Here is a 12,821-nt window from a genome sequence, read left to right on the forward strand (position 1 = left end):
GAGAAAGTGTGTTGAGCTACGTAACATTTGTTTCATTCCAGATGAACATTTCAAACTAAGTTGTCTGTGCTTTGAGTAACTTAGTTGCTGTTTTTATTCCATGGTATAGTTTTTAGATTTCAAGTATTGGTTTCCAAATAAACATAATGTAACAGAATGTATTCCTGTATGTATTCTTGACTGCACTCATGCTTTGTGAAAATACACCGTTTTGAAATGTTTTAAGAGGTACTTTGAATACTTAAGTATTTTTAAAAGCAAGTCCTTCAGTACTTTAACTTAAGTAATAATCTGTGTGAACAAATTTCATTTGTATTGGAGAAATATTTCACCAGGATGATCTATACTTTTACTTAAGTAATGAAGCTGTGTACTTTGTCCACCACTGCCAGTATTTTACATTTGTTGTGAAAAAATATATATTTTCTACTACTTCAATATGTCCAGAATTCAGCTGCCCGGTTACTCACCAACTCTCACTCCAGAGCCCACATCACACCCATCCTTCAGCACCTCCACTGGCTCCCCATACAGCACCGAATCCACTTCAAGATCCTGCTCATCACCTACAAAGCCCTACCTCACCCCCTCATACCTGACCGACCTTCTCAAATGCCACTCCCCATCTCGCCACCTCAGATCATCAGATGCCAATCTCCTGTCCCCTATCACCAAGTCCAAGCACCGCAGCTTGGGGGACAGAGCCTTTGCCATCGCTGCCCCAGCTCTCTGGAACTCTCTCCCTCCACACATCCACAACTCGGACTCACTTCAATCATTCAAAAACCACCTCAAGACCTACCTTTTCAAAAAAGCATACAACACATGACCTCTACCCCCCGCCCCACCCCTGTCCTTGTTCTGTTTTATTTTTCCTTTTATTTTATGTAAAGTGACTTTGAGTATTAAGAAAAGCGCTATATAAATCCTATGAATTATATTAATATTATTACTGACGTTTCACAAATCTTGTATATATTTTTAGTTAGGGATAGCGTATACACACTCACCCACTAAGAATTAAATTTACAGCCTTAAAACTAATGCAATAGTAGCATCCTTCTTAACAAATCAGGCAAACAGGCAAAGTGTTTGCTGGGTTTTCTCACTTTCAGTCAAAAGAAAAACAAAGATTGTCTAGTACAAATGATCTAATTTTACAGTAAAAAAAATTAACATGTCGATTCACTGTTGGCATTCAGGAAGTATAACCTTCCAATCAGAGCCCCAATGATGAGCTCTGTTTTCTTTTTTCTGTTTTATGTAATTAGAATATTGATGAAAATTAACTTGATTTCTAAAGCTACTTTCTAAACAATGTAACAAGTAAATCAAATTCAAAATAAATACATTCACTATAAAAAGAGTGAACATCAAAAGAGAGGGTAAAACAACCTGAAAGAAATTCAAGACTAAACACAATATCGTACAAGGCATTAAAACAAACTTCATAAACAGATATAAAATCAATGATAAAAGCTTAAGTTTAAGTGACTTAAAAGAAGACACAAAGTTGAAGACTAGAAATCAAACAGGACTATTCTAAAGACTAAAAAACCCTTATTGCAAAAGCTGCTTCACATTTGTTTGTTAATTAAGACCTTGAAAACACAAAAAGGACCCATTTGTGAATCTCAGGGTGCAAAAACAGATTCAGTGCAAGCAGATACTAGACAACTGTTTTTAGTAAAAAGTATATATATATATATATATATATATATATATATATATATATATATATATATATAAAACATATTTAATACAAAAAGTTCTGAACAGCTCTACAAGCTATGCATATTGACAAGGTTTAACTGTTTTTTTTTCAGTAGCAGATACAGCAGTAAAATGTTCTTGCAAGAAAACAAGATGATGGCTCCCTTTGTTTGGCATCATCTAACATTTTAATAAGCCCCTCCTTCCAAAGCATTACCTGCCCAATGCACAAGAGGCACAACAAGCACAGCTGGCTGATGCCAGTGCAGAAAAATGAAGCTGTTTTCATCAGCAGTTTAGAAACAGCAAAGGTCCCCCAAAAGTTTTTGGGTAATGAAGTTCAGTGCATCAGAGCGCCCACTGGACTGTGAATCCCTTTGTCATTGGCAAGGCCAGGCGGCTCACTATCAGAACCTGTGGGATAAGAAAGACGGTGAGAACAGAGTGAATGGTTCATGGTACAAAGACAGTGTAGAGGCCAAGCCAAAGCTTTAAGCCACTGAGGCGCTGCACCTGGAATACCTATCTGACGCGCTTGGGTTACCGTGATTGATGAATGAAAGTCTGAGTCATATTTCCCAGTTGAACTCTTGGTCCGTTTATTTTCGTGATATATTCTCCAAAAGTGTCCAAAAACATGACATTTCATAGACAAACATACACGCATAACTCCCGCAGCACCATGCTGCTTGAGCGGTCAAAAACTGTATAACCATCCGGGCGGAACACCTGACCACACAACAAAGGTTCCTACCTAAATAGACAATGACCCCCGTACAACCTTAATTACGCACACAGGTCACACACATTCATTCATAATCTGCCGTTACAGACAGTAAACAGTGGTGGTGTGATGAGTAAAGAGGAGCAACATCACTTCTTGAGGTCCATTGTTACCCAAACAAAAGGAGCATGAACTAACACTAGTGAGGTGTCTGTTGCTCTGACCGTTCAAGTCTAGTTTGAGACAAAATGCTGGCATTAGTGATGATACATTTTTCTTGTTTTGTTTTTTAATGCTAAACTGCGTGAAGAAACCCTACCTAATATTGGATTCTTATCCAGTTTAAAATTAAAATGATAAAAGCTTATAAGAAGTCCTCTCTTCTCTGTTCTTGTTAACAATTTAAGTTATTTTCATGTCTAACTCTCTTTTGATGTGCTGCAAAAATAGACTGTATATAAATGGACAACACACCAGTACCCCAAAAAATGAAGCCAAGTAACAGTCATAAAGCCCACCTCCTCTGTTGTGGCACGATGGAACATGGGTCAACTGGAAAAGTGACCAGTCTAATAAATCTTAACTAGTTATTTGATGCTTAAAGGAGGGGATGTGACGTCATGATGGACAGCTCTTTTGACAAATGTAGCTCCTGCAGCGCTCTTAACCAAACGCCATCACAAGAGTCATTTAATAATCGTGAGTGTCAGCTTCAAACCAACACAATAATCTGTTTTGATGTTGATTTTACCAGTCTGAGGGATCTTTGCTGTTTTATCTATAAGCTAAATGTGTGTTTTCTTTTAGCAGAAGGGTTGTGGCTTAAATTCTGCAGCTCCAGGAGCCAGATCCCTTCTGTGCATGCCTTGACTACAATATTCATCACAAGCGCGAAATGTCAGTGCCCATGTTTACTAGTATTCATAGCTGAATCTAGGCTTTAGTTTTTACAATGAGAAGAGACTGAGGCGCGTCGTCCATATTTAAATAAAGTCAATGGCTGCTACATGGGACACAAAGCAACACATATGTGTGGATGTGTGTTTTGTGGTAACACACAGACACATATCTGTAAAATGACGTCTTCATCTCTCCAAGGTTAAAATTTTGAGTCTAAAGTTATATCACACTCACCTTGGTGTCAGTGCGGTAGGTGAAATCACTGACTTTGTCCCCATTGGCAAGTACATATAGAGGTGGTGAGGGTACCCCAAACACCCGCAGCCCTCCCAGTACCAGACCATCCAGGGCCCCGTTCAGCCTGATAGGATCACTCACCACCTGAGACTGAACAAAACATTTAAAGGAGTAGACATCATTTTTCAACAAACATCACCACATCAGCTTTTCTGATCGAGTATGATGGTCTCTTCACTACCTGTCCAGAAATGAAGATAATGTAACAATAATTTCCCATTTCGAAGGAGTCAAGACTTTCCCCGTCATCCCAGAACAAGTCTCCCCGGGCCCAGCCTCCTGCTGACAGGGCTACCGTCAGGAAGAAAGGGTTCCTGCGTGAGGCTGTAGTCGTCAAAGCAGGCTCCTTCATGAACAAAAGGCAGATGAATGAATAGAAGAAGACACATCAAAATGAACCCTTCCCTTTAAAGTAACAATGCAGTGCATCCTTAAGCGAGTATTTGATCAGAGGCATCCATTGTTGCATGAAATTCCATTAATGGAGGCGTAAAAATTGCCATTAAGCCACGATTAGTTCATTAAAGTAAGAAAAAAAGACTATTCATTTACATTCCGTGTTTACAGTCTTTTTATCCTACAGAAGCTTTAAAAACCATTCAGTTAATAAGAGCTAGACATTTAAGACGGACATTCTAAGTCCGTTTCACCTGCTTTAATTACGTACTGTCTGTTATCCAATGTAAATGTATCTAGAACATGTAGCCTCCCCTCTAAACCAAACATGACACAGAAAATAGTCCTATCAAGTTTCTCAAGAGGAGACACCAACCTGCTGGGGGATAATGTGTCCCTCCCTCACATGGACGTTTATGGTGTCCAGAGGAGCTGGCAGAAGCAGGTACTGACCCTTACTGTAGAAAGGCTGACCCTACAGAGGAGAAAACAGACCTCACTGGACAACAGTCAAACACTTCAGTCATATATTATCACTGAAAGCTTCAAACACACTGCAAACAAACAAAAATTGATTGAAAGTTTGCGGTTAACTTTGGGAAACAGAACCCTGAGCAGGGTGGAGTGACTCACATCGTGTAGGCTGTACCAAGTGCCAGGGGGCAGGTAAGCGGCAAGCTCTGCTGCCCCTTGATCTAAAACTGGGCTAACGAGAAGGGAACTCCCCCATAGGAATTGTCGGTCTATAGTCTGGCTGTTTGGATCAGTGGGAAACCTACGACAGATGGATAAACAAGAAGCATAAAAAACACCATCAACAGTGGAGTATGTGGTCTTCAATATTTCCTCTAATCTGTCTAAAAGAGATAGATTAGAGGATGGACACATACTCTATGAAGAGAGGCCTCGCCACAGTGTCAGCAGAAGAGTGCGCATGATGGAAGAGTGTGTAAAGGAACGGCAGGAGGGAGTAACGAAGGTTCAGCACACTCCGAATGGCTGCCTGGGCCTTCTGCCCAAACACATAAGGCTCCTGAGGCTGAGGGACGGAGAAACAGAAACAAACACACAATGAGAAGATATAGAGTTACCTCTATTCATAATACATGAAACAGATGGGCCGCCATAGAAACTGTGGACATACCATACATGGCAGACCCCTAAAAAACAAATGAACAGCGTTTCTGTCTTACAGCATTGGCTTTGTCATTGTGGTTCCTCATAAATGGATAGAAGGCCCCGAGCTGCATCCATCGTACACACAGCTCCTCGGTGGTGTTGCCTTCAAAGCCACAGATGTCCGCCCCCACAAGAGGCACCCCGAACAGGCTGAACTGCAGCACGGCTGGGGGGGAAACAGGTGCAAAAGGTCAGCATGCAACTATCAAATGATCTATGGGGGACTTCAATAAGATTTAACTTTCTATTTTAACACATCTTGTTTCTTTTCTTGTCTTGCATATTCCAACTGTATTTGTTGTTCACATATATTCTTTAATGCTTTAATTTGTGCTTAAATGTGTCAGCTAAGCAAAACCTGGTTATATTTAAGATGCTGTATAAATGAAATAAACTTGAAAAACTAGAATTACTGAAGCACAGACCATCTCAAGACAACATACGGTTGAATAATCACTTTCAAATATCTGCGGTAAATTTGGAGGAAATAGAAACAACATGTATTATGAATGAGACACCACATCTGCTCACCAGGGATGGAGTATCGAAGCTGCTCCCAGTCACTCAAGACGTCTCCTGTCCAAACACCAGAGAAGCGTCCGATGCCGGGGAAGGAGGAGCGAGACAAGACGAAGGGTCTTTTTCCTCGTACTTTCATAAGAGCGCTGAGGAAGGCCGCGAGTCCCAGAGATTCATACAGTTTACATGCCAAGTTAAAACAACAAAGGAAAACTTGATCTGATACCACTCTATGCTCCGAAATTCCTAATGCAAACAAAAATTGGCACAGGAAAGTCAGTGCTACAAACGAATCTGACCTGTGCGTGGCATAAGCTTCCGTCAGTCCGTACATGTTGTGCAGGTTGTAATGTGTGGACCCCTTCTGCTGAGCCGACATGCAAAGAGTTTTTGAGTTCAACTGGCCTCCAACCACCCCTGTAAGCATGACAATCAGAGACACACAGGCTACAATTTAATGCAACATGAGGTACTTCATGTATCTATAAACACTATATGAACTTTAAAATATTCATAACTGTAAAATCAAAGGTGGGAAGAACCAAGTACAAGAACTTTCTAACCTTACTTGATAAGGTAGGGTTGATATTTCTTCAAAACACAGCCTTTACTTTAGCTTCAACACAGGTTGAAACAGAATCCCTTTGTTCTTTTAAGTGTGAACTTTAGCGACCTTTTTGTAAAATCCATTATGTTTGTTTGCCTTTAAATGCCAATAAACTGCAGTGATGACTTACTGGGCGTGTAGGGCGGATTCTCCAGATCACTGTCAGGACAGCCTTCCTCTGAGCCCTGCACAAAACTGGAAGGTTCGTTCATATCCTGGATGGAACGAAAACAAAGGATATGTCATTTCATATTTAATACTAAGGCGAGAACAAACTAAGCACACAACCACAAAGTCATGTGCATGTTTCACCCTTAAAAACCTGACATACCAGATCTCTTATTGGTCTAGTCTAAACAACAACTCGTCTGTGTGTTATTAAACGCTCACAATCCACAAACCATCCACAGGAACTTTGGAATAAAACTCCCTGATGCAGTCCTCCCACCACAGTCTGGTCTCGGGGTTGGTGAAGTCTGGGAAGGCTGTTGGGCCGGGCCAAACCTACACATCATTAAGAAGTAACACATATTACGCACTCGCTCCACAATGGGACAGAAAAGTGTGGATCCATACACAGAAAAGTCTAACCTTTCCTATCAGGATGTGTCCTGTAGCATTTTTAATGAAGACGTCTCGTTTCAGTCCATCATCAAAGGGCGGGTAAGTACCTGGAGGGCTTGTGCTGCTGATACCCGGGTCCTAAAGCAGGAACCAGGAGAACAAGAGTCAGGGATAAGAAGTTAAAACAATTTTACTGCCATCTAGTGGAGAAACACTATTAGTGATTACTAACTCAAAGAGCTCTCTACCACCATTTGAAACAGCTCCTTCCTTGTGAGAATTAGCCCGTTTTCGACTGAAAGTTCCAAAATTAATTTATAAATATATGGAAATGATCAGTTTGTGGGATATTTCACACTTTAAGATGTCACACCAGGATGAGGATGTACTTCAAGCCTCTCTTGTGGAACTCCTGCACCATCTCAGGGAGGTCTGCAAATCGCCAGGGGTCAAAGGTGAACACCCTGCGCTTTGCAGCATAGTCCAGATCATTCCACTGCACATCCTGGTGGTAGAAATGAAGAAATATAGTCTCAGGAGAAATGAATACATGAGGGGTAGAATTTGATGTTTGCTTGTTTACAGTTTTCACTTATTCAGAAGGGACTTTTTTATATAAAACATTTTAATTCAAAGAAAAAAAGTATCCTGAGCATCGATTGTCACTCCCTGTTTGAAGAACTTTGTGAGCACTTTATTTACCATGGGAAATTTTGCATCAAGCATTTGCTGTGCCACATGCCGGGTTGTTTTAGCAGTCGTGTAGCCCCAGCGACACAAATGAAAGCCAAGTGACCAGTACGGAGGCATCATGGGGTAACCTGAGAACAGGAAATTAGAGAAAACACACAAGTTTCCAATGAAAAATCACACATTCCCATGCTAGTATGTATACAAGACTGTTGCTTTGAGTACCTGCTGATGTGTAACTGGATGATAACCCTGAAAATACATACCAATGACCTGGAGGTACTGTCGCACTACACTTTGAGGGTCAGGACCCAAGAAAACGTACAGGTCCAGGATACCACCAATGGCTACCCAGGTGAGAGCGGGGGTAGGCTGCAGCATCACCTCTCCAAGGAGACACAGTGAAAATGGATCTTACATGAGGTATTTGTTAATCATAGAGAAATGTATAGAGTTGGGGAAATGAAGATTAAGTGGGTTTTAGTGAGTGTCTTCTTTGATAGTTTTGTACCGATTGCATTGCTGTTGAGAAGGAAAACTCCATGTGCCAAGCCGTCCTCCTCCTGTACGATGTAGAATGGGTGGGAGCCATAGAGGTTTGCATCAGCCTGTAAAGAAAGATGTGGGTGAGCAGACAACACTTTGAAAACACAACAGGTAACAGACAGGGAATGAAAAATGTTTGACTTTTCTTTTAGGGCCCGCCTGATATGATATGAGTGGTTTTTTGGCTTGTGGCTTTTAAAAGCAACACAATGAGTGCTTGTAACCCCTTGTTCAAGCTGATATGTCTTTGTATTGCCAGCTGTCCCACAAAAGAATGATGTCCCTTTCTCGAATTCAATTCCAAAATCTTTCAAGTTTTGTTTAGTTGATCTTTTTGAAGTGGGGGAGTTCAAGTATCTCAGGGTCTTGTTCGCTAGTGGGGGTAAAATGGAGCATGAGATCGACAGTTGGATTCATGAAGCGTCCGCAGTTATGCGGGTGCTGTACCGGACTGTTGTGGTAAAGAGGGAGCTGAGCCAGAAGGCAAAGCTTTCAATTTACCAGTCAGTCTAAAATCCAACCCTCACCTATGGTCATGAGCTCTGGGTCATGACTGAAAGAATAAGATCACGGATACAAGCAGCTGAAATTAGTTTCCTGCGAAGGGTGGCTGGGCTCAGCCTTAGAGATAGGGTCAGGGGCTCAGACATCCGGAGGGAGCTCGGAGTAGAGCCACTGCTCCTTCGCGTCGAAAGGAGTCAGCTGAGGTGGTTTGGGCATCTGATAAGGATGCCTCCTGGACGCCTCCCTTTAGAGGTGATCCGGGCACGTCCAACTGGGAGAAGGCCCCGGGGAAGAGACCCAGAACTGGATAGAGGGATCATATATCCCACCTGGTCAGGGATTCCCCAGGAGGAGCTGTAAAATGTTGCTGGGGATAGGAATGTCTGGGTCAATTTGCTTGTACTGCTACCTCCACGACCCGACCCCGGATAAGCGGAAGAAAATGGATGGATGGATGGATCTTTTTGAAGGTGGAAGAGATAGGACAAGAATATGACCTTATGCTTTAGACTCACATGAGGTGTTATATCTGTGTTCCAAAAGGTCAGAGAAGTCCAGTTTAGGTCCAGGAGGAGGGTGGTGTAATGCTCCCCAAGGCCAGACACAAGGGAGGAGGTCAGTGTGGTAGACAGCTGCAGGTACTGGTCAGCAAACAGCAGAGGAGCGACTGTGGTGTTCATGCTGGATCGATGATAATGACAGAGGGAGTCACCACATTACAGACCATTACATACAGCTCCCTTAGCTCACTCATGAGACAAGATTGGATCAGAAACGTTTTATGCCTAAGATCTTAAAGTATTTTTTCAGGCCACTGTTTTTTGTCAAGTCTACACATTCTAACACAATCCGGTGAAACAGCTCTTCCACATGCTCTCCTTTAAAACATCATAAGCATCAGCTCTTTGTCAAAACTTCCTGAGACATAAGTTTAAATACAGAAAGTCACATATTTGTTTTTGTGTTACATATTTCAGGAATAACAAGATTATCATAATGGAATTGGAATTAAAAGACATTACACTATCTATGTGACTGAAGTGTTGAGGAGAGATCACACTGCAGGTAGAAATTGAATGAAACAGTATGATCAAACACAAGCTAATAGAACTACTCACATCACTCTCCCATTGGATTTTCTCTGCACTATGAAGCCAAATGGGTCTGACTGATATTCAATGGTGTAGAGGATATCCTGGGTGTCAGATTTATTCTGTGGAACATCAGCCGGGAGCTTGACTTCATATCGCTGAGATGATGGGTCCTTTAACTTAGGAGAAAAACAAAAGTATTCAGTTTTTAAATCAGCATAACTTTAAAAATTATGTACAAAGAATTAGATCTGCCGGAATGAATCTATAAAAACATTAAATGGATTGGAAGAAACTTAAATGCCAAATATTTTGGTCATCAGTGAATAATTCTGAGGATTTTCAAGCACAGTTGGCTGCAGGAGCTGTGTTGGTTTTTGCTCTGCATGATTGCATCAATAAAAATCCTCGGTAACAGTGAGGTACTCAGTGAAAGAGGGTGTCATTTATTTGTTCTTAGCCCACATGGGCTTCCAACACAACACTAATATTTTTAAACCAATTTAAGAATGTGGCTTAAGCACAATTTTTAAAACCAACACAGAAATGACTGGATTAACTCAGGAAATGCTTACAATCACATTTTACGACGTGCATGATATAAAATAAAACTAGGAGAAAATAAGAGTGCAGTTCTTGTTACTTACAGTTAAGTGCAAACATCCTGCAGTCTCTTGTATGACTTCTAGCTGCAGAGTGGAGATGTCTCTGGGAAGATAGGATGGGGTGTCACGAGTCAGGGTAGCAGCCTGGCCCCGTGTAGTAGGAGTGAGGGGACCCATTACATAGCCAGGGTAGGAACTGGGGTAGAAACACCAAGGTGGTCCTGCAGAGTTGGGCAGTGGGGCATAGCAGCATCCCCTCTCTTCACACTCTCTCTGACTGAGAAGCCTGTCCCTGGCACAGTCAAAGCGCCTCTCCGGGGCCATGGTGCATTTATCATCCCTTGAATTATTTTCTTTTGTATTGTCCCCTTTCTTTTCCACTGAACTATTTTGTGCGTTTGTTGGACCTGCACTAACAAGCCTAGCATGTCCTGTGGTTTTATTTTGCGTGACATGAACTGATCCAACCAGTGCAGTGTCATGGTCTGAGTTTAGGTTTGCGTGAACAATTGTTGCCAAAGCAAAGGAGAGGAGCAGAACAGTGAAGTCAGATTGTAGACCCATTGCCTTATCAGAGATGCACTGTCAGCTAAATGGACAAGTTAAGAGAGCTATGCAATGCAAGCCTTGTGCGTACTTTAGTGTACATTTTTTGTAGAGGAAGTTGTGCTTTCTTAGAAACACAGGAGACTAATTCAAACTTACAGTCCTGTTCATTTAGTGGATGCCTCCACTGACTCGAAGGGAGCTGTTAAAGTTAGCTTTCAGCTAGCAGGTAGCTACAGAGCAGTGTGAAGAAGGGATTATATCCAAACTGAGTCATATGTGCGAGCTTGGCAGAAGACACACTATGTTAAGAAGAAAAGCAGTAAAGCAATATCAATTCAGTGTTCAGCGACGTCTGAGACGGAAATACAGAAGAAGAAGAAGACGAAGCAAAGTGTAGGCTAACCTCCTACTATGGCAATCAGAATGGGACAAGCTGTGTACTGTTTGCGAATGAGTTAAATACACCCACAACGCGCAGATCTGTCAACACTCCAGATTTAGGCGGAAGTCTACCACTTTTTAACTTATTCTCCCGCTGTACTCCCGAGTTGCTATTTCTCCCGACAATCCCCCTATTTCATGTTAATGTCAATCAAATGAGTGTCCCTCGACTTATTTTTCAAGAAGTCCACTACTTGAGCCTTATATTCAAACCCCCCAAAACATCCACCCCTCCTCTCCCTGTAGGTGGTTTGATCCAAAAGACGCTGCGCCTGCATGAGATCGTATCTGACAGCAGGTAAACACCATGGTAAACACAGACACTGAGCGACAGATAGATCTGACACCGGTAGCTGAAGTGTTTGAGTTGTTATGAGTTTAACAAACTTCTGCTCTGTTTAAAGATTGTATCCATCCCTCATTAAAGTGGTTTAGTCCTGCTGTTGGACGTGCAATAACGCAGCATAGTTCATAAGGAGAGTTTAACTGTGAATCTGATGACATAGTGCTGACAGTGTAACTATCACAATACCACAGGGGGAGTTATTAAACCACTAAACTCTACCTGATAATCTCAGGTGGAGATGCAGAGCTTCCTTCTTTAAATACAGAGCAGAAAGCAGCAGAGGCTGAGGATGCAGAGGTTACTGAGGGTCAGACAACATTTAGCTGTAGGTAATAAATATGATTTAAAGGACCAAGATAAATGACTTTAAAAAGCACATAGAGATGTAGATTAATGTTACAGAGACTCCTGCATTCAAAACTGTATTGAAATAATACTATAATGGTATTAACATCAAAATATGGTGTCAACGCAAACCACTCTACCTGGAATATGTGTGAGTTACTCCTCACTGCAGTGGCTCACCCTAATCTCACTCTTCAACATGTTGATGAATTTTGTGATATTTGTAAGACATGGATGTTTTTCATTTTGTATGTTTTCATTGCTATATTTTACTGCAAACCTTTAAATTAAGACATTTAAAGTGCTTGACTTCCATATCTGTTTATCAAATATATTAATCTGCAGTTCAGGGTTATATATGGACGGGGTTGCTGGGTATAGGTTGATTTTACGATACTCCAGAAAATCTCCCTGTTTTTCACTCCAATGTTGGCAGGTATGACATGTGATTTTTACAATTAATTAGCAACATTTCAATCATGTAAGAGGAAAATGTAAATTATGCAAGGGCTGTAAATCTGAGGACAACTCACACAAGTTTAATTTAGGTTCACACACTGAATATAATTCTGTTATTTGTTATACCAATATCAAACTCACACACATTAACCTATTAATATGTTTATGTTGTATGTTTGAGAACTGACTTGTTTCTTCTTCTATGAAAATGAGTTTGTTTTACATTCATCTCTGTTAACGTAAAAAAAAAAAAAGTGTTTTTAGATCATTCATGAAGACATAGGCTAACCCCCTATTTGACAGGCAAATTTCCTCTGGATCACAAAAGCTGATTCAGGTTATAATG

At 41.2% G+C, this 12,821-nt stretch overlaps 1 protein-coding gene across 1 annotated transcript; it reads right to left on the reverse strand.

The window, feature by feature from the left end:
• Positions 1–1,878: 1,878 nt before the first annotated feature.
• On the reverse strand, positions 1,879–11,351 carry gaa (glucosidase, alpha; acid (Pompe disease, glycogen storage disease type II)). The gene is made up of 19 exons (XM_034712164.1): positions 10,378–11,351; positions 9,758–9,909; positions 9,155–9,320; positions 8,101–8,197; positions 7,856–7,975; positions 7,602–7,720; positions 7,273–7,404; positions 6,927–7,037; positions 6,726–6,839; positions 6,466–6,550; positions 6,028–6,145; positions 5,741–5,874; positions 5,224–5,375; positions 4,921–5,069; positions 4,664–4,805; positions 4,407–4,505; positions 3,816–3,980; positions 3,572–3,724; positions 1,879–2,127 (listed from the first exon to the last, which is right to left on the reverse strand). Exons 1-19 carry the CDS (start codon positions 10,897–10,899, stop codon positions 2,062–2,064), a joined length of 2,796 nt encoding a protein of 931 aa, XP_034568055.1. The 5' UTR covers positions 10,900–11,351; the 3' UTR covers positions 1,879–2,061.
• Positions 11,352–12,821: the final 1,470 nt, after the last annotated feature.

This window comes from Notolabrus celidotus, chromosome 20 (genome assembly GCF_009762535.1).
Source record: "Notolabrus celidotus isolate fNotCel1 chromosome 20, fNotCel1.pri, whole genome shotgun sequence".
Classification (NCBI taxonomy): Eukaryota; Metazoa; Chordata; class Actinopteri; order Labriformes; family Labridae; genus Notolabrus; species Notolabrus celidotus.